Source organism: Sus scrofa, chromosome 15 (genome assembly GCF_054392235.1).
Source record: "Sus scrofa isolate SSC_HxYL_T2T_F1_AM1 chromosome 15, Sscrofa_HxYL_maternal_Yorkshire_Landrace_v2.0, whole genome shotgun sequence".
Taxonomy (NCBI): Eukaryota; Metazoa; Chordata; class Mammalia; order Artiodactyla; family Suidae; genus Sus; species Sus scrofa.
The window spans coordinates 58,414,204-58,437,334 of record NC_139397.1 but is presented as its reverse complement, the minus strand read 5'-3'; the positions used below and the strand labels follow the sequence as shown (position 1 = coordinate 58,437,334).

At 37.8% G+C, this 23,131-nt stretch overlaps 1 protein-coding gene across 50 annotated transcripts in view; it reads right to left on the bottom strand.

The window, feature by feature from the left end:
* TENM3 (teneurin transmembrane protein 3) overlaps positions 1 to 23,131 on the bottom strand; it is a 2,581,468-nt gene that overhangs the window by 118,156 nt on the left and 2,440,181 nt on the right. For all 50 annotated transcript variants that reach the window (XM_085000902.1, XM_021076354.2, XM_085000908.1 and 47 more), the window contains 2 exons: positions 19,933 to 20,055; positions 4,857 to 5,071 (listed from right to left, as the gene is read on the bottom strand). In XM_085000902.1, the coding sequence (XP_084857028.1) occupies positions 4,857 to 5,071; positions 19,933 to 20,055 (338 nt within the window). The remainder of the gene's footprint in view (positions 1 to 4,856; positions 5,072 to 19,932; positions 20,056 to 23,131) is intronic.

Below are 23,131 nucleotides of genomic sequence, written 5' to 3'. Positions count from 1 at the left end.
ACAAAGGAAATGGAAACCTGCTAAGTTTGAGCACAGTTAGATGCGTGGTCAGTGGTGGAATTGGTGTGAGAGCCCCAGTGTACTTGGCTCCAAAGCTCGGGCTCTTTTCACCCGCCCCCACCCCCCCTTCTCTGTGACCCCCCAGTGTATCCATCCCAAGCATGATGGAGAATGCCATGGATTTCTACTTAGTTATGGTTAGATTAAAAACATACAGCAAGATGCCTTTACATCTCTGATCAAAGGTCTAAAAAAATGAAACACTGGCGAGGTTCTGAAGGGATGGCCCCGCTCTGATCTTAAAGGCGATCATCATTAAACTTAATTTTTGTTTTAGCAAGATTAATCATGAACACTGGGTAGCTGGAAGAATTTAACTGGGGAATTTAAAGAGAGTTAAAAATACGGCATGTGATTGGTAATAGTGGGGTAAATTTGTAGCCAGAGATAATTTAGTCAACTTGGAAGACACGGCAAAGACTTTCCAACACAGTTTTAATACACTTGTTAGACAACAGTTTCTTAAAAGTAGGTTGATTCCGTTTCTATAAACTCTTACCCAGTTTCATTTTATTCCTGAGGTATGTGTTTATGGTGAAAGGTACACTACAGCTATAATATATATACATATATACTACACTATAGCAAAAGTACAATAGAGCAATATATTATATATGTAATCATATATATGATATATATATGAATCATTACTGTTACAGCGCTACACATGTGAATCATCAATATTGTGTTTTCAGAGAGATTCCTTAAGTGGAATTTCATCAGAAGTCTATTTAAGGAAAAGTTATTTACAATGAGTCCCTTAATACGATCGAATCGGAAAAAAAATCAGTTGTTGGAATTCCAAGACTCAGTGTTAAATATGTTGCCACTGTGCACAGACCTCATACTGCTACCATTGCACAGAAGTTAGAATATCTAATTTAGTTTCCAAAATACTAAATTTTTATATAAATATAAAAGTACTTTTTTGTTATTTTGTTAGTACAGTCAAACTGCATTATAACATCATTCAGCTGTGAGAAATATACAAAAAAGCCATAGTGTGATTAGTATTTAATTTTTTTTTTTCATTTATATGGTACAAGGATGCAAATAGTGCCTGATGTGGATATTGGAACTGCAAAAATTTCACTGGAACTGTATTCCAAAATTACCGGAGGAAATTAATTTAGCACTTTTGAAAGGCGTCTCTTATCTCAAATGTCTTTCATTTTCTCATTAGATTTAAATATTTGCATTTCCACTGCATATAAACATTTTTCTCCCCTAACATAAATACAGTAACTGAAAAAATGAAAGGGAGGAAATTTTGAATTTTAATAGGTCTTCCAAGGCCTAGTAACTGTCACCTTTATCATTTGTATTGCACTATGAACAATACAATAAGGCTGGAGTGGTGGGCTTGATAGTGGTGGTGGGGTGTCTGTGGTGCATTTCACATACAACATCAGGAAGGTATTCAAATACCTAAAGAAAGTTCCTATTTAACAGGAAAGCTATCTCTGCGAAAAAGAAACAAAATATATGGAAAAGAAATTTAAGAACCTTTGTTCTTAGGGTGTAAGGTAATCACTTATAGGTAAACCCAAGTTTTGTTCTGTAGATAGGTATTCATAAGATGAGATATGGATTTTTTTTTTTTGGCAGAGACGAATCTTAGCATCTTATGCTACTTTTAGGATCAAATTCCAGTCTCATCTCTTTAGGAGAGCAATCATGAGACCAAGCTTACATGTGATAAAGGTTATCTCAGTGGCTCATTTCTGAGCAGATTATCCAGATTCTTAACTCAATTCACTTATTACAATGATGAGAGCTCAGAAACTACAAAAATTTCACTGAACTCTTAAATCAATTTTTTTTGGTGGTGGTACAATCTCACTGTAAAACATGGACATGGGGGGGAGCAACTTCAGAGATTACCTGATCCAACCTTTTCATTTTACAGAGGACATTGAAGCCCAGAGAAGATCAGTGATTTGGTCAAGGTCAAAAGGTCAAAAGGTGGCAGGGTGTGTGATTAGAACCCAGGTGTCCGACTCACGTGCTAAAGTAGCCTTCATGCAAATGCACTTGCACGACACAGTCCCCTATTACCTGTAAAGCATTAAATTGCTTCCTTAGGCTCCTGACTGTCCAGGAGAATGAATTGGGCGGCAGGGAGAAGAAAGTCAATTGATTCCTTGGCAACAATCACAGGGACAGTTTTATAAAGGGTCACAAAGACTTTCAAAACTCCAGTGATTATTCTGAATGGTTGGCCAATTTTAATTATTTCAGGTTGATTTATTTAACGTTCCCCAGAACCAGAGAAATGTTCAATTTGAGCTGCTTTATAGCATATTTCATGTTTAAACACTGAACTCAGAAACAGCTGTTTGCTCTGCTGATCCTGAATAAACCAGACGAAGGGACTCTAATAACTGTGGGGCTTAAGAAAATGCATAACCCACTTAAACACATATATTGTGGTAGAAAAGAAAAGTGGATATCACATATATTGTGTTTAAATACCAGAAGAATTATGAAAAGACCCGAAACTACACCTTTTATTTCCCTAGTCTTATACGGTATATAACTTGCAAAAAGTCAACCCTAAGTCTTTAAACCTTTAAAGTGCCCAATGTATCAGACAATTTTTTCTGAAATTAATTTGGTGAATTTATTTTATAGGTTACATGCTCACTGTTGTACTTAGTTTAGAGGTAGTCTCTTGAGTTACACAAAAATAATTAAATCTTGCATGTGATTTTTATATTTCACTGGATTATTGCTCTACCAAACACAACCTATATGCTATAACTGAAGTCAAAGAGGGCCACTTCTACTTAAGAAAATCTAGTTATTACATCTTAGTGTTACCTGTAACATGAACTAGAGTTAAATGTAATTATAATCTAAAATTTAAAACTGCACACTAAGAGGAGTTCCTGTTGTGGCTCAGTGGGTAAAGAACCGAACTTTGTGAGGATGTGGGTTTGATCCCTGGCCTCGCTGAGTGGGTTAAGGATCTGGTGTTGCCACCACTGTGGTGTAGGCCATAGCTGCAGCTATGATTTGACCCCGGCCCAGGGAACTCCCATATGCTGTGGGTGTGGCCCTAAAAAGAAAAAAAATTCAACACTAGTATACAATCGGAGCTATCTGATACAGAAAGATTAAAGGTATTACTTTAATAATGTAGATATGAAAAATATTAAATCAGAAAAAATGACTACACCAAAGTATGGCATTAAAAAATTCATAGCTCCATAACTCATATACGCATATGAAACTTTCCCTGATCCATGACATTAGAGAAAGCATGTTCAATTTTTCTTACTCATCCTTTTTAAAAGACATTTTTTCATTAGTATATGGATCAATTTTTCTTTATAATTTATATTCTGAGGTTATAGAAAAACATTTTTCACAAATTACATAATATAAAGCATACACAAAAATCTTCTGGTCCTCATTTTATAAATCAAATTCAAATCAGCATGAAATTCCATGGGTAAATAGACTGATTTTCAAGTATAACTTTAAACTTACCTAACAGTCAATTTATTTTTTTAAATTTTATTTATTTATTTTTTGTCTTTTTGTCATTTTCTTGGGCCGCTCTTGCGGCATATGGAGGTTCCCAGGCTAGGGTTCGAATCGGAGCTGTAGCCGCTGGGCTGCGCCAGAGCCACAGCAACATGGGATCCGAACCGCATCTGCGACCTACACCACAGCTCACGGCAACGGTGGATGGTTAACCCACTGAGCAAGGGCAGGGACCGAACCCGCAACCTCATGGTTCCTAGTCGGATTCATTAACCACTGAGCCACGACAGGAACTCCTAACAGTCAATTTAAATTAGCCATCTCTTACATTTTTGGAATTTCAAAATGTATTTTTTGGAAGAAGTCTGGACTCCAGTTTTGTGGGATGCAATTAAGTAATTTCTCTTAGACATAGTGAGATCCCTTTAAACCACAATTTCCAATATATATACCATGAGCCAGTATTAGATTATGAAAAAGTCTGTGGGATTATTGATCTGAGACAATGGTGAGGTGATTTTCATGAAAGCTAACTGACTTTAAAGTTCTTTGAATCTATGATATAAGGGTATCTGAATTGTTTTAAGTGCCACACTAATGTGGTAATCCTTGGTTATCTGTCAAGGTCTCTTGCCTTTGTACTTCAGTGTTCATCATGTGTAGAAGAGGAATCGTGGCTTGAGTTCATATCATCATGTTTGTTTACATTCCCATCATTTCTGTATAAAGAATAAACCTGATACAAAGGGAAAAGTAATAGCATATTTTCAATAGAATGAATACATGTTTGAGATGAAAATGTTATGCATCTATTACATGGAAGGAGTATGATCATTGGAAATTACCAAAGAATCTTTGTAAAATACTTGGGAAGTCCACGGTGTTTTATTTTTGGCCACGCTCACAGGATGTGGACATTCCCAGGCTAGGGATCCAGCCTGAGTAACAGCAGTCATCAGAGCCACAGCAGTGACAAGACCAGATCTTTAACCCGCTGAGCCAAGAGAGAACTCCAGTCCATAGTGTTTTACCACGTACTCAGATGATGTTCAATATTCATTAGGTTACTCACGGATTCTGTGCATTTTAATCAATCAATAATGATGAAAGCAAGTCAAGGAAGAAAATACCGTTCTTCCTACCAATTCAAAAACCTCAAGATAAGTGTCATCTACATTAAAAATTCTTTTCACTGTAAGAGATCAATATAAAAGTGGTCAACAGTTAAACAGCTGAACGTAAGAAAGAGAATGACTTCAAAAATGCAAACTAGCAGGTTTCATTTTATCAGCAGCAGAGCCTACCTGAGTGTGAGAAGGCGGTAAGCCTTTTCGGCCATATACTCCAATCAATGCATCTTTCTGAAGAGAGATATTGAATTTAAGAAACTGGGGCTGATCAATAAAGAGCTGTGATCTCCAGAAGATCCCAGGAGGAACCTCTTGAACTGCTCTTCGGCCAATATCAAGTTCTCCGGAATCTATGGTGTTATTTTCTTGTGTAAATCCACCCAATTTTCCTGAATGTAAGAGATTCATTGAAAAAATAAAAAATTAAAAAGAAACAAAACCAAAACAACTTTCTGATTTTCAAAAAGATCTTACCACATAAATGCTCTGAAATTTTATCTTCTGATAAATGAAATGCCCTTACTTGTTTCTAAATTTCCCTTTAAAAGTTTTTTTTTGTGGAGGGGGTTTGATATTGTTCAGCTAATTCTAATTTAGCACAGTCTTTAAGATATTTAAGTCAAAATCCTTTTACGTTCCCCAAAGGTATGCCTATTACTGAAGCTGTTTTCACACCTTCAGTCTTCCTTGATCACTTGAAGCATAATTATCTTACAAATTATATGCGTTGTTATTTCTTGGGAGAGATTAAGTCTGGTACTTATCAGTCATTCTAAACATACCATAACCCTGCAAAGTGTAAATTAAGGCAGAATAGCTTATGGAGATTTCCAAATCAACCCTTAAGCAAACAACAGAAACAATCAATGGCACTGATTCATGCAGTTCCCTCCAAACTGTATTTTAGAATGAATGACAAATCAGATGCTGGAAGGGTGGCAGAAAGGGGGCGGGGGAGGGGGACCCTGTGAGAGGAGGGGAAGGGAAGGAGGGTTAGGTTTAAATTCTCACAAAGCTTTTTAACCACGACTTTTCCTCTTTCCTTCTATCCTTATCTCAAAGTCACCATTGGCCTTTCGCACAACCTGTACCACCTCTCTCAATGACCTTCAGTGTGTTGAGAATAAAAATCTCTGCTACCTGAACCTCTGCCCCTTCTTGGACACCACCTCATTCCTTCCTTCATAGCCTGGTTTTAAAAAACAGATCCTTTTTTTGGTATGTGTTCCCCTCCTTTTCTCTTTGTTAAGATCCTTTCTAGTGATAGAGAAAGTTTTACAATTTGCCTTAAATGGACACAAAACCACACTGTCTCTTATTCCATGCCAAGGGTCCATGAAGGCAGAGGAACCGAATGAACGTGGGCAGATTATTCTCTATCAAGTCAATCTTTTGCAAGTTTCCAAGTTGACTTACTACTGAGTTTCTCTTCTTAAGAACACTGATCTGAATATTAATTTAGATATTACACAATGCTATATAATATCTGTTATACAACAGCCTCCTTAGAAGTTAATTCAAACTTTTTAGAGGCCCTAATTTCAAATCAGAGAGTTGTGAACTATTTTATTTTAATGACAGAGGAGAGAGTCTTCCATCTGTGAAGAGTTATTTAACACCAAGTTCATTTTTGAGTGCCTACTAGGGACACGGAATTGTAGGTATTACGAAGTATAACCTAGAGAGCAGAATCTTAGAGATTTTCTACTCTGTCTTCAATGGCTTCTGCCATCAAGCAACTAATTACCTGGTTGGGAAGACACCGTCACCAACTAAAAATAAATGACAATCTCAAACAACATATGGTTAAAGGGCAGAGGAAGGCTGAAGGCTGGAGGTGGAAAGGTTTCATAGAAGGGGTAAGTTCTGAGCTAAACTTTGTAGGACAAATAGGATAAGGTTTCTGAGTTGGCATAAAGATCACAATCGAAAACATGGCAGTGGAACTTAACATGTGTTAGGGTGATGGTGAGCAGAAGATCCATTTGGCTAGAAAAGAAATTAAGAAATTGGTTCTGGAGTCAGACAAAGTGGGTTTGAATACTGACTCTGTCACTAACTATCTGTGTGACCTGAAGGTATGTGCTAAACCTCATCTGTAAAATGAGGAGGCAATAATGCAATCACAGGACCACTGTAAGGATTACATGAGGTATTCTATATAAAGCACTTGGGTCTCAGGAGGTATCAAATGAATGGAAGGCATTAATGGCTTTGTCACAGGAGGCATGAAAGTAAGACTGGGAAATGATATTATGGAGACCCCTGAATGCAAGGTTAAAGAATTTGGTCTTTGCAAGTTCTTTTGTGGTGCAGTGGGTTAAGGATCTGGTGTTGTCACTGCAGCAGCTTGGGCCACGGCTGCGGCTTAAGTTCTATCCCTGGCCCAGGAATTTCCATATGCCTTGGGCGTGGCCAAAAGAAAAAGAATTTGGTCTTTATATTTTATGTTCATGAATTATTACGTTTTCAATTCTATCAAAGAGGATATTCCAATTCTTTTCCCAAAGGTATTCATATGTGTGTCTACACACACACACACACACACACACACACAAACTTTATGTTACTATGCATATAATTCACGGTATGTTTTAAGAATAGATACTTGAAATAGATTTAGTATGGGTAAATGATATTGCAATTCCGGCACTTACTTGTTTCTGTGGTGTGTGTGTGTGTGATCAGGAGAAGCAGAATTCAAGATTAGTATGGAATGTGTCTTTTCATCATGGATGATTGTGGCAGATATCCAGGTTATGGACATTAGGGGCTGGAGTAATTGACAACAAATCACACTCATAGATAAGTGTGAAGTTTGAGAGAGAGCATGTTACTAGTAAATGTTGGGACTGTTTTCTACCTGGACTGCTGCATCCTACAATGACACAGGTACCTGCAGGTGCAAAGGACATCTATAGCTAAGTGGAGACCCATTAAAGGTTCTGATCAGGCGAAAGGTAAGATGAAGTCATTGTTTCAAGGACATTAAAATACAGCAGTGTGGGAAGCCTGGAAGTGGAGAGATTAATTAGGATATAGTTGCAATAACCCTGGTATGAGGCAGGAGGGGGCTGTACAAGATAGCTTAATAAAGCATTGAGGTCTTGCTGTATAGCACAGGGAAATATATCCAATCACTTGTGACAGAACATGACAGAAGATAATATGAGAAAAAGAATATATATATATAAATAATTATATATATATATATATAATTGGGTCACTTTGCTGTACAGCAGAAATTGCAGAACACTATAAATAAACTATAATAAAAATGTTTTAAAGAAGTCATTAAATACAGTTTTCCTTCCTTTCTTTTTTTGTGATGTCCATAATCAAGGCAGTTAACAACCCTTCACCTATCAGGTGTTTTTTTGTTGGAACTAATTTACTAATATAAAATGCTCTTGAAAATAAAAATTCAAAATTGGGTTATAGTAATCATTGTAATTTTTCATGTATCAATCATAGACTATAAAGCATGCATCATTCACTTAAATTTAAAATATTTATCGTGATATTAATACATATTCATTTTAGCAAAATTAGAATATACAAATAAAAAGATAAAAATATAACCCTATACCCAGAGATTATTTTCACTTACTATATCTAACCAACACCCTTCTTTATTCATAGGAATTTTTAAATACATGAGACCAATTTCTACTTTTCCTTTTGGAAGCTTCTGCACATGGAACCTACATTTGTCATCAATTAGTTTTTTCTGAAAAGGTTAAAGAGGGGGAAAAAGAGAAATGGAAGTAATATTCATTGAGAAGCTATAACATGCCAGGTAGTTTCATCTGTAATGTTTTAAATTTCAAAACAACTCTATGAGGTTGATATTATTTTGAGATGAGGAAATTAAGGCTCAGAAAGTACATTACGTACCCAAAGTAAGGGCTGAGTCAAGATTCAAATCAAGGTCTGCATAATTCCAAAACTATGTGTTTTATATGATCTTTGCTTTTTATTAAAGCAAATATTTATTCCAAATTACTAGGTTTTAAATGTATTTGTCTATTCCATATAAAATCAGATATATTAGCTCACTGAGCCATACCAAAGAATCTGCTTAGCTTTCAATTTTAGAATATAAAATTATACTTACTTTTATTAGGTGAGAATGACCAGTTTTGCACGCCATGGATACTATGACATAATATTTTTTGCATTACAATTTATAGATTCTGATAAGTTTTTGCTTTTTGCTCCATTTCTACATGACACTATTTTAAAAATACTAAATAGAGTAGTAGTCCTTTTCCCCACTAAGATCTGCTGGTGCACATATCATATCATATTTATTATTTGTTTTTAAATGAGGGTCACAAGATTTATTTCAGGCTCTCTCATTTTTTTTTTTTAAATTAAAGACATTTTTCTCCCAACCTGCAGTATGTGGAAGTTCCCAGGTCAGGGATCAAACCTGCACCACACAGCAGAGACCAGAGCTACAGCAGTGAAAATGCAGGAGCCTTAACCTACTAGGCCATCAGAGAATTCCCCACATATCATATTTAAACATGAGATTGTGCATATCTGGACTCATTCGTTATGTTCATGTATTTCTAAGGCTATCATTACACTTTATTGCTATTAACAAGTTCCACTGTTGTTGAAGCTTATGTGATTTAATCTACCCTCTGGTCTTAATCCATATCTATTGCTGCTATAAATGGTGTTTAGTGGTTTTAACAGTATACCCATGCTTTAAGAGGTGGTAAAGCATTAACTAGTACTAATCCCAGAACTGTTTTTCCAAAACATCATTTTTGCCTAAAAGCATTAGCTTTGGAAATAGTAATCAAGTTCTGACATCTAGGGTTTTAAGTTTTGCTTTGTTGCTTTCCCCATATACTGATTATGATGTGTTAAAATCTTCCTCACTGAAACGATGCGTGTACCCACTGTTGTGTCAATAAATGTATCTGGAGTTCCCCAGGGGCTCAGTGGGTTAAGGATCTGGTGTTGTCACTGCTCTGGCTCCAGATACAGCTGTGGATGGGGTTCTGTCCCTGGCCTGGGAACTTCTGCATGCCAGTGGCCAAAAAAAAAAAAAAAGTGTATTTATTTTTCCAATTAGTCCCATAGCTAATTTAACAGGTGGCTCTTCTTCAGAAGGAAGGTTCTTTTATTTGTAAAACAAAAGAACCAAGGTTGAGTGGATGCGCTTGAGTGGGGCAGCAGTCGTAGTAAAAACTGTTTTCTTGTCTATCTGTAATGAAAAAGCCTAACTAACCATAACATTACAGAGTCTCAGAGTACAAGTGCTCCTGGAGGTCAGTTATTCCAGGAGTCCTCAAATCAGAGTAGTCAAAGCCCTAAGAACATGAAGACGTTCCAGTGAGGAAAAAGAGGTAGATTATTTTATGGGAATTAATTTCTAGAACCGCCACACTGCTCATACGTAGACTTTCTTTACAACAGACAGGCACTTCTCTCACACATACAGAATCTTACTTGGACGCACTGTCTTAGGACATAGAGTTTCTAGTGTGTCAAACAGGCAAAACGTAAAATATTTTTGTCGATAATTAAGACACCAGGGAGTTCCCATCGTGGCTCAGCGGAAACGAACCCGACTAGTATTCATGAGGATGCCGGGTTGATCCCTGGCCCTGCTCAGTGGGGTTAAGGATCTGGCGTTGCCGAGAGCTGTGGTGTAGGTAGCAGACGTGGCTCCAATCTCAAGTTGCTGTGGCTGTGGCTGGTAGCTGTAGCTCTGATTTGACCCCTAACCTGGGAACTTCCTTATGCCATGGGTGAGGCCCTAAAAAGCAAAAGCAAAAACAAACAAACAAACAAACAAAATACCGTAAGCCCAAGGTAGGACTTCAGTGTTTTTCCTGTCTTACGTGTATTTCTCTCAAAGGGCAAACAATGGTGGAGTTAAGAATGGAGTGTTTAAGACTTTTAACAGGTTTTAAAATCTGATGTATCAAGAGGGAGGGGCGACATTTTTGTTTAATTCCCTCGTCATCGACCCAACCATTGTCTACGGATGCTTCTCACCTGCAGAAGAGGGTGCAAAGAGAATATCGATAAAGTAAGAAATATTAAAGGCTGTGATGCCTTATTTAATCCAATTGTCAAACTCATGGCAAGAACTTGGGTTTTATCCATCTTTCTACTGATTCCCTAACGTAGAAATTCTGAACTGAGATGATTATGATGAAATGTATATTAATTCATTTAAACTGAAAAAACAGGAGTTCCTGTCATGGCACAGCAGAAACAATCTGAATAGGAACCATGAAGTTGTGGGTTCGATCCCTGGCCTAGCTCAGTGGGTTAAGGATCTGGCATTACGATGAGCTGTGGTGTAGGTGGCAGACGCGGCCCAGATCTGGTGTGGCTGTGGCGTAGGCTGGGAGCTGTAGCTCTGATTCGACCCCTAGCCTGGGAACCTCCATATGCCGTGGTATGGCCCTAAAGAGAAAAAAGAAAAAAGAAAAAAAGTCAGACTTTTTCTGACAGAAAGTAAGTGTGATTTTAATGAGTACCAGCTCTGCCAGTAAATTACATAGTGGTTATTTCCCATAATTAAATGAGCTAATTAAATAGAGATACTGAAAGCATACTATGATAAAAGCATTCAAAAGAGATTATCACAAAGGTGAATGAAAATGAATAATTGTTCCATTTTTCTGCCCTATTCTGCATATATCAGATAAAATAAAGTGCCACTAAGTAAAAGAATAACAGGTATAATTATCAGTATGTGTTTTGCTAAGCCTTGGTAGAGCTTTCTTTGGTATACTCCATGGAAAGCAAGAGATGGATTGATTTGGAAAACTGCATAATGAACCTTTCTGAAAGTAGGTAGTTGCCAATTTCAGTAAAATTGAAGAAGAACTGCGATAGAATGGTTAGTGTGTAGGCCACAAAACAGGCTTTTTGGAAATGGATCACAATGCGATTTTTGACATATGATTAAATAAGGCTTTCAAATAACTAAACGGCATCGTTCTAAAAAAAATCTTTCCATTCCCATCTGTTTATTTTGTAGCAAGAGTTTTTACGTTTACACTTATAAAAAAGGAAAAGAGGAATAGAATTAATTCTGAACGTTTCTCTGCTCTTGGAATAAGTAATATTCATCAATGAATACATAAACTATTTGAAAAAAATCCCCATTCACCTCATTCAGAGAGGTATTTTGAATACATTTCCATTTTTTACATTTAATAATTATCAAGATGCTTAATATATTTATATGATAATTAGGTGGATTTCAGCCAAATATGTACTAATAAATGTAAACAAAATTCAGTATAGAATAAAACAGATTTTTATTTATTTATTTTTTGTCTTTTTGCCTTTTTCTAGGGCCGCACCCACAGCATATGGAGGTTCCCAGGCTAGAGGTCTAATCGGAGCTACAGCTGCCAGCCTACACCACAGCCACAGCAACATGGGATCTGAGCCGTGTCTGTGACCTACACCACAGCTCACGGCAACGCTGGATCCTAAGTGAGACCAGGGATTGAACCCACAACCTCATGGTTCCTAATCGGATTTGTTAACCACTGAGCCACAAAGGGAACCCCAGAATAAAACAGATTTTTAAAAACACTTAAAGGAGTATTATGGTCACAGGAAATAAAATTCAATTTAAAATTATAGATGTATTTTGCTTTAGGGGCACAAGAACAAAATAGTTTGAAGATCTATTTTAGCCTTTCCTACAAAATGTGAACCTCATTTTTTAAGAGCCTATCCATGTTTATTTGCTCCAAACTACTACACTATTTAGAATGGATTTATTTTGAATTAAAGTCTCAGAATGTGTTTTTGCTAAAAGGGAGACACAGACCTGACCTTCTCATTATAATCAGTGACTCTGAGATGGAAGGACGTCACAGATTTCTCTCTGCTTAAATCCACTGAACTGGCAGCTAATACTGGTACAATATTCCTGCTAAAAAGCCTCCATTAGAGTTTTGTGAAGACGCTTTTGTCTTTTTAAATTTTGCAGTGTTGCTTTTTAAGTCATGTCTCCCCTCTAATTTGGACAGGTCAAGGGTGGTCATTCCCGTTTGCATTTTCAAATGATCTTTATCAATTGTCAACACACCTGGAAGTCGGGAGCCACCGACACCGTTTGATAAACTTGTAAATACTTGGACAACCCTTTCCTCTGAAGCTCACCAGTCCTCTTAGATAAAAGCCTGGAAGGAGATGTCTTTCATCATGTCCTGAATCCCAGCAAACTTTGGCTTCAGAGGAAATAAAGGAGGGCCAGTTCCAGTGCACCCCATTCTCCCTTACTGAGATCACTCCATCCTTAAAGCCCCAGAGTCTGAACCTGGGAATGATCATAGGAAACACTAAGGTTGTCTGTAGGTTTTGCTTAGAGAAAAAGGAGGAAAAGGTGGAGGAAAAAAAATAGGGCAACAGAGTGCCCTGTAGTTATTCTAAACTCAAAGCGCGTGGGTTAGGAATCAAACCAATTAAAGCCTTCACAGTAAGAGTGAGATGCACCACATCTTCAAACACAATAAAGTATCATCTTGAAGATTTTTTTTTCAACCTGTCCTGTTGTGCCTGAATGTGGGAGCCACTAGCCGTCTTTCACCTCCTAACTGTGATTTTTCCCTTTCATCAGTAAGTATGTGTCACAACAGTCTTAATGTCTTAAAATACGGTTGTCAGAGTGTGAAAACATAAAGAGACTGAGTACCCAAAGCTATTGTTATTCCTCTCTCCTCCTTATGTGATACCCAGTTTATATGAAAACACATCAGTAAAGCGGTCTTTTTCAGATATTGCCTTAAAATAAAAGGACTTTGTACTCTGAGATGTTTTATAAAGAATAGTTTACCAACCCCGGATGGTATAAAGACAAAACAGAACAGTATTTAAAGTCATACTGGTAATTAGGAGGTCGGTAACTGTTAGAAAATTATTTTGTGACATTACAAAACTGCCCCAAATTAAAAGATACTACAATTTGGGGGCCCTAGATAGCATGAATTTGCTGTCTACACATGATATGAGTAAACCAGCCTATAATGATTAAAATGGAAAGGCAGAAAACAAATGCAACTGTGAAAGTCTAACTCAATTGTTGAGCAGGGTAAATGATAATATCATCTTAAGTCCCACGGAGGCACTAATAATTAAGACATCAGGAAGCAAGGTTGGGCATTTATAGACAATCAATAGCCCACCCTCCAAGTCTATGACCTAACCTTGATTCTACCCTGACTTTGAGATCTCTGAAAGAACATATCTTTTTATAAAAAAACCACATGCCATAACTTAACATTGTGGATGCAGAGTGTTACATCACAAGCTAAGTGAATTAAAACATTACCTTCCAAACATCATTTAATGGACAAAATCAATACAGCACCTAATTAAGGAACTATTATATAATGCAACAACATAAATACTATACACAATATTGAATAAAACTCAATGCTCTTGCAGCCCAGTTAGCCCCATTTCTTTAAGGCATAGGCAATCTTTAGCGTTCTATGAAATCTAATTCTCTGAAACTGTCTAGTAGTTGAGAACTCTTATGCACAGTGAAAAATAATATAAATTTAAAAGCAATGTGAACTACATTGGTTAAATAGCATGAATCACATAAATGTAGTTTTTCCATTTGTACTCATATACAAGGAGTTTTTTGTTGTTGCTGAAATGATTGATGTACATTGTATTAGTTTCAGGTGGACAACAAGGCTCCCTATTTGTATATATTGTGAAATGATCCCCACAGTAAGACTACTATAGATAACTACAATTTTTTGTGTGATGAGAATTTTTAAGATCTACTCTCTCACAACTTTTCAAAGTTAGTTAGCTTTACTAACTGTGGACACCATGCTGTACATCACATTCATAACTTAATGTATTTTAAAACTGGAAGTTTGTATAAACTTTGTATAAAGGGGTCTTCCTTCCTCCCTTCCTTTTCTTTTTTTGACTGGAGAAGTTATTTGCCAGAGTTGCACTAACCAACACTTACAGTCTTTCATTTTGTTTTGTATTAGCCCAAATTATCCAATGCTAAATTTTAGCATTTGTTTTACTGGTCCTTTCAAATAAAGCTGGGGTGAAATGTCCTACCATGGTGTTCTCTACTTTCCCTGTTGTGCATTAAAAAAAATTTTTTTTAAAGTTTTGTTGCAGTCTAGTTTATTTACCATGTTGTGATAATTTCTGCTGTACAACAAAGTCATACAGTTACACATATGCACACATTCCTTCTGAATTTTGATGTGGCTTGTTACACAGTAATAGATAACCAAATTAGTTTATGGGTTCAGCTTTAGACATATGGACTTTGAGATGCTTGGAAGACACACACACACACACACACACACAGATGTTCTAAAAATACTTGGATAGATATATTTTTACAGAGTTGATGTCAGGAGCTCAAAGAGAGAGGGGTAACATAACACACAGCATGTGGAACATAACTGAAGTCAGGAGAGTGGATAAGCGAACCCAGAGAGATTATATTCAGAAAAGAACAGTGTCCTGAGTGACAGCAATATTTAGGGATCAGGTAGAAGAAGATGTTAACGAAACAAACTGAGAAGTCACTGCCAGAGTCAGGAAGAAAGCCCAGGTGGATGTGGTATCACAGAAGGGAAGGAAAAGGAGATTTCCATTAGGAGTGATAGGTTATCTATTAAAGGCTACTGGGAGCTCAAATGTGATCAAGAGTGAAGAGCATCAATGGATGCTACCAACAAGGCAACCGCTAACTCAGGAAGACATTCGAGTCAATGAGTGGAGGTGGCAGAGGGTAGTCATGAGAAAGGAGCCCTGAAGAAGCCACACCGAAACAGGAGTTGGCAGAAGGTGAAGACTCGAATATCGTGAATACACACACCACTTTCCAGAAGCCTGGCTGAGACGGAAGAGAAAGATGGGATGGGGCTGGAGTAGGAGGTAGAGGCAAGGATTTTTTTTTTTTTTTTTTAAAGATGCGGGAATGTTCAAACATTGACTGGAACATTCTGGTTGATAAATCTGAAGATACAGAATGGCATCAAGACCACTCACGAACAGATTAGTAAGGAAAGATGAAAGGACAGATCCAGATACACATACAGGAATGGAGATCTGTTTACAGGAAATTAAGGTTTCTATTTTTTTGTTGTTGTTGGATAGAACATAAAGTCATCTGCTGAGAGGGCTGAGGCATTGGGGTTGTGAGTGTAGTAGGAAAATCTGAAATGACTGTTGAGAAGTGTGGGGGAGAGACTTTGCAAGGGAAATATAGCAGGGCTGCCAGACTGCTGAGGGTGATCAGCCGAGAGGTAGCCAAGATCTCCTCTTTACATGTGAGGAAATTGAGGCTCAAAGAGGTTAAATAACTCATTCAAGGTTACAGAGTAAGTAAATGAAGGAGCTTGGATTTGAATATAGGCCTGCATGATTCTCTCCAGTACGTTAGGCTAAGTGAATTCCTTGAGCAGGGGAATCATTTTAGTTTCTGGGAGTAGACTGGTGTTTGAACTAAAAACTTCATTTTTATCTCTTTATTCACATTGCCCATTTCCATCAGTTTTGCCCAACAACTCTGACATCTCATCTTTAAAATTTGAAGTCACAGAGTTCCTGTCATGGCTCAGGGGAAACGAATCTGACTAGCATCCATGAGGACGCAGGTTCGATCCCTGGCCTTGCTCAGTGGGTTAAAAATCTGGCATTGCTGTCAGCTGTGGCGTAGATCACAGATGCGGCTCAGATCCTCCATTGCTGTGGTTGTTGCGCAGGCCAGTGGCTACAGCTCCGATTTGACCCCTAGCCTGGGAACCTCCATATGTTTTGGGTGCGGCCCTAAAAAGACAAACAAACAAACAAAATTTGCAGTCAAAGAGGGTCTCAGGAATAATCAGTAAAGAATCATGGTGTGTAAGAGAAATTCTTCTTTTAAATACTAAGTATCATTTAGAAGCTTTGGTTCAGGGAGTTTACTGAACCCTTAGTACCATGACTGTTCCTTAGAATTCTATTTATAAAATAAGAATAAAATAGGATTGTGTAAATAAGAGTGTTGCATTTAGAAGCCCTGAAGTCTTTTTCCCACCATGCTTTGCACGGTTAATTCTCCCAGTCATCTTCGTTCAGGATTTCAAGGTTATATTTCAAGGGTTGCAATCTCTAAGAATTTCTAGAGATAATGTGGTCTGCTTCTCTGGATAGTTTGTAAAACTGAAATACTAGATGCTACTGCATGGACTCTGCTGGCTCATCATGGATGCTTAAAAGGTGATGTTTTGTTTTGTTTTTAAATTTTATAGCTGCACCCAGGCCAAGGATTGAATCCAAGCTGCAAAGCTGCAACCTGCGCTGTAGCTGTGTCAACACTGGATCCTTTAACCCACTGCCTGGCTGGGGAATGAATCCAAGCCTCCCCAGCCACCCGAGCTGCTGCAGTAGGATTCTTAATCCATTGTACCACCACAGAAACTTCAAAAGCCGTGTTTTTAAGGTCCCTCCCTTCCTGCAATTAGCATTCCCTCCTGCCCCCTCCTCCCCCCACACATCCTAGGTCTTTAAGTATTTAAGAGATGCAAACCAAGAACCTTCACTGGGAAAAACAAAAGTAAAAATTCCTTACAATTTAGGGGTTTAGGAGCTACTTGAAAAAATGATAAAGGCCACAAATGACTATTATTTGGGCCACTCTTTTTTTTTTTTTTTTTTTTTTTTCCTTTTTTTATGGCCACATTTGCAGCACATGCAAGTTTCCAGGCCAGGGTCAAATTGGAGCTGCAGCTGCCAGCCTCCATCACAACTTACAGCAATGCTGGATCCTTAACCCACTGAGCAAGGCCAAGGATCAAACCCTCATCCTCATGGATACTGATCAGTTTCATTACCACTGAGCCACAATGGGAAACCCACATTTGGGTCACTCTATGGACAAAGTCTGAGGCCGAGACTGCCTACTTTCCATAAAGAGAAATTCCCATCAATGCCCAGTGCAGCTGGCAGGCTGCAGGGTCAGTTCTTCTCCAGTGGCTCTAACTTGTTCTGGAGCATCTGCTGTCTCCTCCTCATGTGTTAGGCTAGGAAGACGGTCCTTCACTTCCATGTGCATACAGGTGTTCTATCTGTGGGCATCATCTGTACACCCAGTGGTTCTGAGATCACAGGGAGATTATCAGTCCCTCTTTGGAGCCCTGTTTTTGAAACTGTGGACCACAGTCCTTTGCAAATTGTGAGATTATCTGAGTGAGTTTCAACTAGCCTTTGTTAAAAATGGGAGATTCAATAAAAAAGAATGGAAAATACCAGGAACCAGCACCGAGGCTGTGGGAGCATCTCTGAACAGTGTTTTCGGGATCATGCTTTTCAAGTACTGTGACCCTAATTAGCCTCACTCTTTCATTTTAATCATAATAAAAGGTTAGGATGTTGTCAAATAAATGAAATGTCTACAATAAGCATTTTCCTCTTCAGTCTGTGAAAAAGTTCTCTACACACGTGGTTCAGAAGCGCCATTTGACCATTTTCATAGAAACCATCCACTTTAAAAGACAGTCTAAATTTCGATCTATAGAAACCAAAAATAAATACTCTTAATTTCTGTGTAGTGACTGGATCTGTTCATATGTGTGTCATCAGTACATAAAAAATTAAACCATTGTTTAAAGTAATTATATTTCACTTAATTGAAATTTCCTACCAACAGTTTTAATTAGACAAGCTTTTCTTTACTTCTCTTTAATCGTGCACTGACTTCCACCGTCATTGTCATCAAGTCACCAGATTAAAGTTTTTTGGAACATACAGAACTTTGTATCAAAAGACTCCATACAGCTGTAGGGTGGTGGTCTTTATTATTCCTATGAAAATCTAATGTCTTGTAAAATCCCTCAGCTTCTCTAAGAAGGAAGAGGAATGTCATCAAGTGCTAATGTTAAAATGAAACAGAAGATAGGAAGGCAAAGGAAAAAAAAAGGTAAAAGTATTAGTTGTAGTCATTGAGTAAGTGTAAAACAGTAGCATATATATCAATATAAATAAATATAGTATGTATGAATATATAATGGCTTCTTTCTAGTCTTGCAAAGAAACTAGCCACGTGAGAATGAACATAATTGGTACCAAAGCAGAACATATACTAGAAAAGAAGAAACAAAGAGGAACAAGAGCCAGGGAAATGCTTAAAGGCAAACAATATATTTCTCACGTGACAGAAAAAGGTGTCTTGATCAGGCTGCTTTGAGATTTAAAGTATTACGACATTTTTTTTTTTCTTTTGTCTTTTTGTCTTTTTGTTGTTGTTGTTGTTGTTGCTATTTCTTGGGCCGCTCCCGCGGCATATGGAGGTTCCCAGGCTAGGGGTTGAATCGGAGCTGCAGCCACCGGCCTACGCCAGAGCCACAGCAACGCGGGATCCGAGCCGCGTCTGCAACCTACACCACAGCTCACGGCAACGCGGGATCGTTAACCCACTGAGCAAGGGCAGGGACCGAACCCGCAACCTCATGGTTCCTAGTCGGGTTCGTTAACCACTGCGCCACGACGGGAACTCCTAAAGTATTACGACATTTTGAAAAAAGTCAGAGGATGCCAAATGCTAAGAGATATACACAACCACACATCCATACATGAAAATAATAGAGATATATAATGTAAAAATACAAATGTACATACACAGTTTTCTGGGTATTTATATTGAAAAGATGAAATACAGCACTCTCTAGCCTCTTCAATGCCATTTTTAAAATTCAGGGCCAATTGATTTGAAAGTCTGTTAGTTCCAAGTGAAAACTTTTTAAGGGTTAGAGAAAAGGCAAGCAGAGGAAAGGTCAATAAATGATAATCCTTTAATGTGTTTGGTATGTAAGAGCTTTTATAACAGGATGAAGACAGTATTTCAACTCCACATACTAGTTGAATGAAGAATGCTCGATATACCCAAGGTAATATAAGAGATGATATACTGAATTATAATCTATTTGCAGTCTAAAAATAAAATGAAATGCACACTTGCAGGAAGGAAAGGCAGAAAAGTCTAGCCATCAAATCAGAAGGCCAAACAATTCCCATAATTTTATTACGGGAAAATTCCCATAATAAAAATGTGCATTTTCAATCCTTCAAGTAAATGAATAAAAGCCACTCATTAAAAGATAATATCTGTGAGTCCAAAATCTTTTCCTTCTCCCATATAAAACTGGCTGTACCAGGGCTAAAAATAAACGTATGGAAAGAGATGTGAAAAGAAAAATGCAGGACATATAATTCTTTCTCTTACCATTGTCGCCAGAAGGTAATGAGACAGTGTTGGTTGGCATAGTATCAGAATTCACTTTTCCATTCTCAAATGTGTCATTTTCAGTCTGCTGTAATTGCCAGTTGAGGCCAAAGAGATGCATTGCTGGGGGTAAAAATACAAGTTGTTTAAAGGTCTGTTGCTTCGAGCTACAAGAGCAAATGGTACATGTGTTTATAACAAGAGTCACATGTAAAGTTAAAATTTCCATGTTCTGAAATACCAAGGAAAATTGTATAATAAAAATTAGAAAACAAACAGTTCCCCACACCAGTGCAATTTAGCTTTTAGTGCAACATGGAAGCACTTTAATAAAGATCTGCTATTAATTAATTGGTACCAGGAAACTCTTAGGAATGAATCATTATTTGCTCTGCTCTGATAGAGTTCTACTTGTCACCATCATTTAAGTAAGTGGTACAATGCCCTCAGCAGTACTTGCCAAACTTACGCAACCACAGGCCACTCCCACACACATAATACTTAGCTGCAACATCTACAGGTTCTCAAGATATATGATGCTATTCATGTGGATCAAGGTAACAGCTGGTCTCACAGATGAATTTTGCACTTGAAGAGATCAGAATGCGGAGCACCCTGGTGGCCTAGCCGATTAAGGATCTGGCATTGTCACTGCTGTGGCTTGTGTCGCTCGCTGCTGTGGCCCTGGTTCCATCCCTGGCCCCAGAACTTCTGCATGCCATGAGTGTGATAAAAAAATGGCTATGAATGGAATGTTCTATTATTATTAATGAATTAATACTAGCTTTACTGTAATGCTATATGAAAAGCAGTTGAAGGAAAGTCCACTTGCACTATATATAATAGATCGCTTTTTTTTTTTTTTTTGTCTTTTTGCCATTTCTTGGGCCGCTCCCACGGCATATGGAGTTTCCCAGGCTAGGGGTTGAATCGGAGCTGCAGCTGCCAGTCTATGCCAGAGCCACAGCAACATGGGATCCGAGCCGCGTCTGCAACCTACACCACAGCTCACGGCGACGCCGGATCGTTAACCCACTGAGCAAGGCCAGGGATCGAACCCGCAACCTCATGGTTCCCAGTCGGATTCGTTACCCACTGCGCCACGACGGGAACTCCGAGATCGCTTTTTTAAAAGATTCGTTTGGGGACATTCTACGACCAGCCTCACATTCTTTTGTTAACAATATCAGCCTATAGCAAGAGACATATAAAACATAGATACAAATATAATAGCTACGTCTACCCTGTATAATTTTTAACATTCACACATACTTATACTGCCCGCTTCAAATACAGTTTGCCCACAATTCCTTTTAAAGTCTATTTTTTTTTTTTAGGGATTAAGACGTAGGTTATAGAATTCTTCAATATACAAATTTTCAACTTGCAAAGAGGTATAACTTCATATATCCTTTTGCATTAAATTATGTCCTGTTTGCATGGTAAAGTGTCAGAAGCTTTCTAAACATTTATCACTTTATACATTTTTCAAGGTTTCAGATATTTCAGCAATTTTTGCATAAAAATAATGGGAACTAGTTTTGCATAGTGTAAAAGTTTTGATGGACATACTTTGTCACAGCAATGATAAATATTCCAAAAGGGTCAAAGTTTTTACATGAAATAATGTGTCTTCATTGTGAGCTTTTAGGTAACATAAAAAGTTTTGTTGATGGTAGATTCACTCATATTATTGGTTTTAATAGACTTTGAAGAGGAGAGGTAGTCCATGGGGATTGTGCACAGATGTCAAATGTTAAAAAAGTAATGTTATGTTTGTGTGTGGAGAGCTATTTTATTTTTTTGCCAGATGGGCAACAGCTTTGTTATATATATTTTTTATTACAGAAAATCTCAATAAAATGGGATTTTGGTTCTACTTAAGATGTTGTATAATGAGAACCATACCAAATAATATTACAGCTTGTTAAGCACTGCATTGAAAACAGAGACCAAAAACTTGTTTGGTCTTCGAATGTTCTGTACTTTGAAAACGTTGGTGTTTGGTATTTAGTGAAGCTCTTGACACTTGTTATGTGCAACTTAAGATTTTTGTACAAATAGAGGGTGAGAATGACTCCAAAATTAATGAAAGAGAGAAAGAGAGAAACAGAGAGAGAAAGACACAGAGAAGAAGGAAGCAGCAAACACAAAGTCAGAATGCTAGAGGAATTACTGAGCACTGGTGTAATAAAACTACGAGATGTCCTGGCAGACAAAATAATGGGAGAATTAGTGAAATAAAAGACATCTGTAAATAAAGAAGGATGACCCCAATTCTTCGATGACTGGGCTGGAAAGCAGAGTTGAACCCAGGAGAAGACATTTCCCTCCATTCTCATGATGGGTCAATGTATCCTTGGTTTGCATGACCCCATAGAGGGTGTGGGAAGAGTGTCAAGAAAGGCTGGAAACTCTGTGCTCTCCTGAGTCTCTGACCCCTCAGGGCAGACGGCTTAAGTGAGCAGGTAAGGCTGGCAGCAGTATTAGGGTTCTCCCAGCCACAGATAGTGTCCTTTGTGTTGGTGTTAGAAGACTGTGATGCAATAGTTTTAGAAAATAAAACATCCATGGAACACTTACTATGTGTCAAGTGTGTTGCTTCTGTTTCAACCCGTTATCTCATTTAATCTTCACAAAGCCTCCAGTGAATAGCCTTTCTCTCTCTCTCTCTCTCTCTCTCTCTCTCTCTCTCTCTCTCTCTCTCCCTCCCCCCTCCCTCCCTCCCTCCCTTCCATCCTTTCATTTTAAATCTTGGAAAACAGACTTTTTGAGAGTTGAAGAATCCAAGCAAGTAAGCAGTGGACGATGACCCTAAACCCAGACCTTCTGCTAATAAAGGGCATACGTATCACGACACTTCTCTATTCTCCCAGAGGGCAGCGGAGTGTGAAAATCCACACAGAAGAAGAGTGAAATGTAACTTCTGTGAGGGTCACAGGCTATAGATAACTCTTCTCTACCACATATAGAAAACACAAGGAAGAGACAGTATTCAGAGTGGAGAGTGGGAAAAGATATTAACGGGTAACATTTGTGTATGGGTAAGATTTCTAGGCACTGTTCTCCTGTACAAATACTTTCCATCTACAATACATTGTCTTAAAAGAAAAAATTTTCAGTAATAGTATGATGATGATTAATAACAGGCTATTTTTGGTTAACTCCAAGAGTCTTAAAAACAATTTTCAAATTATAT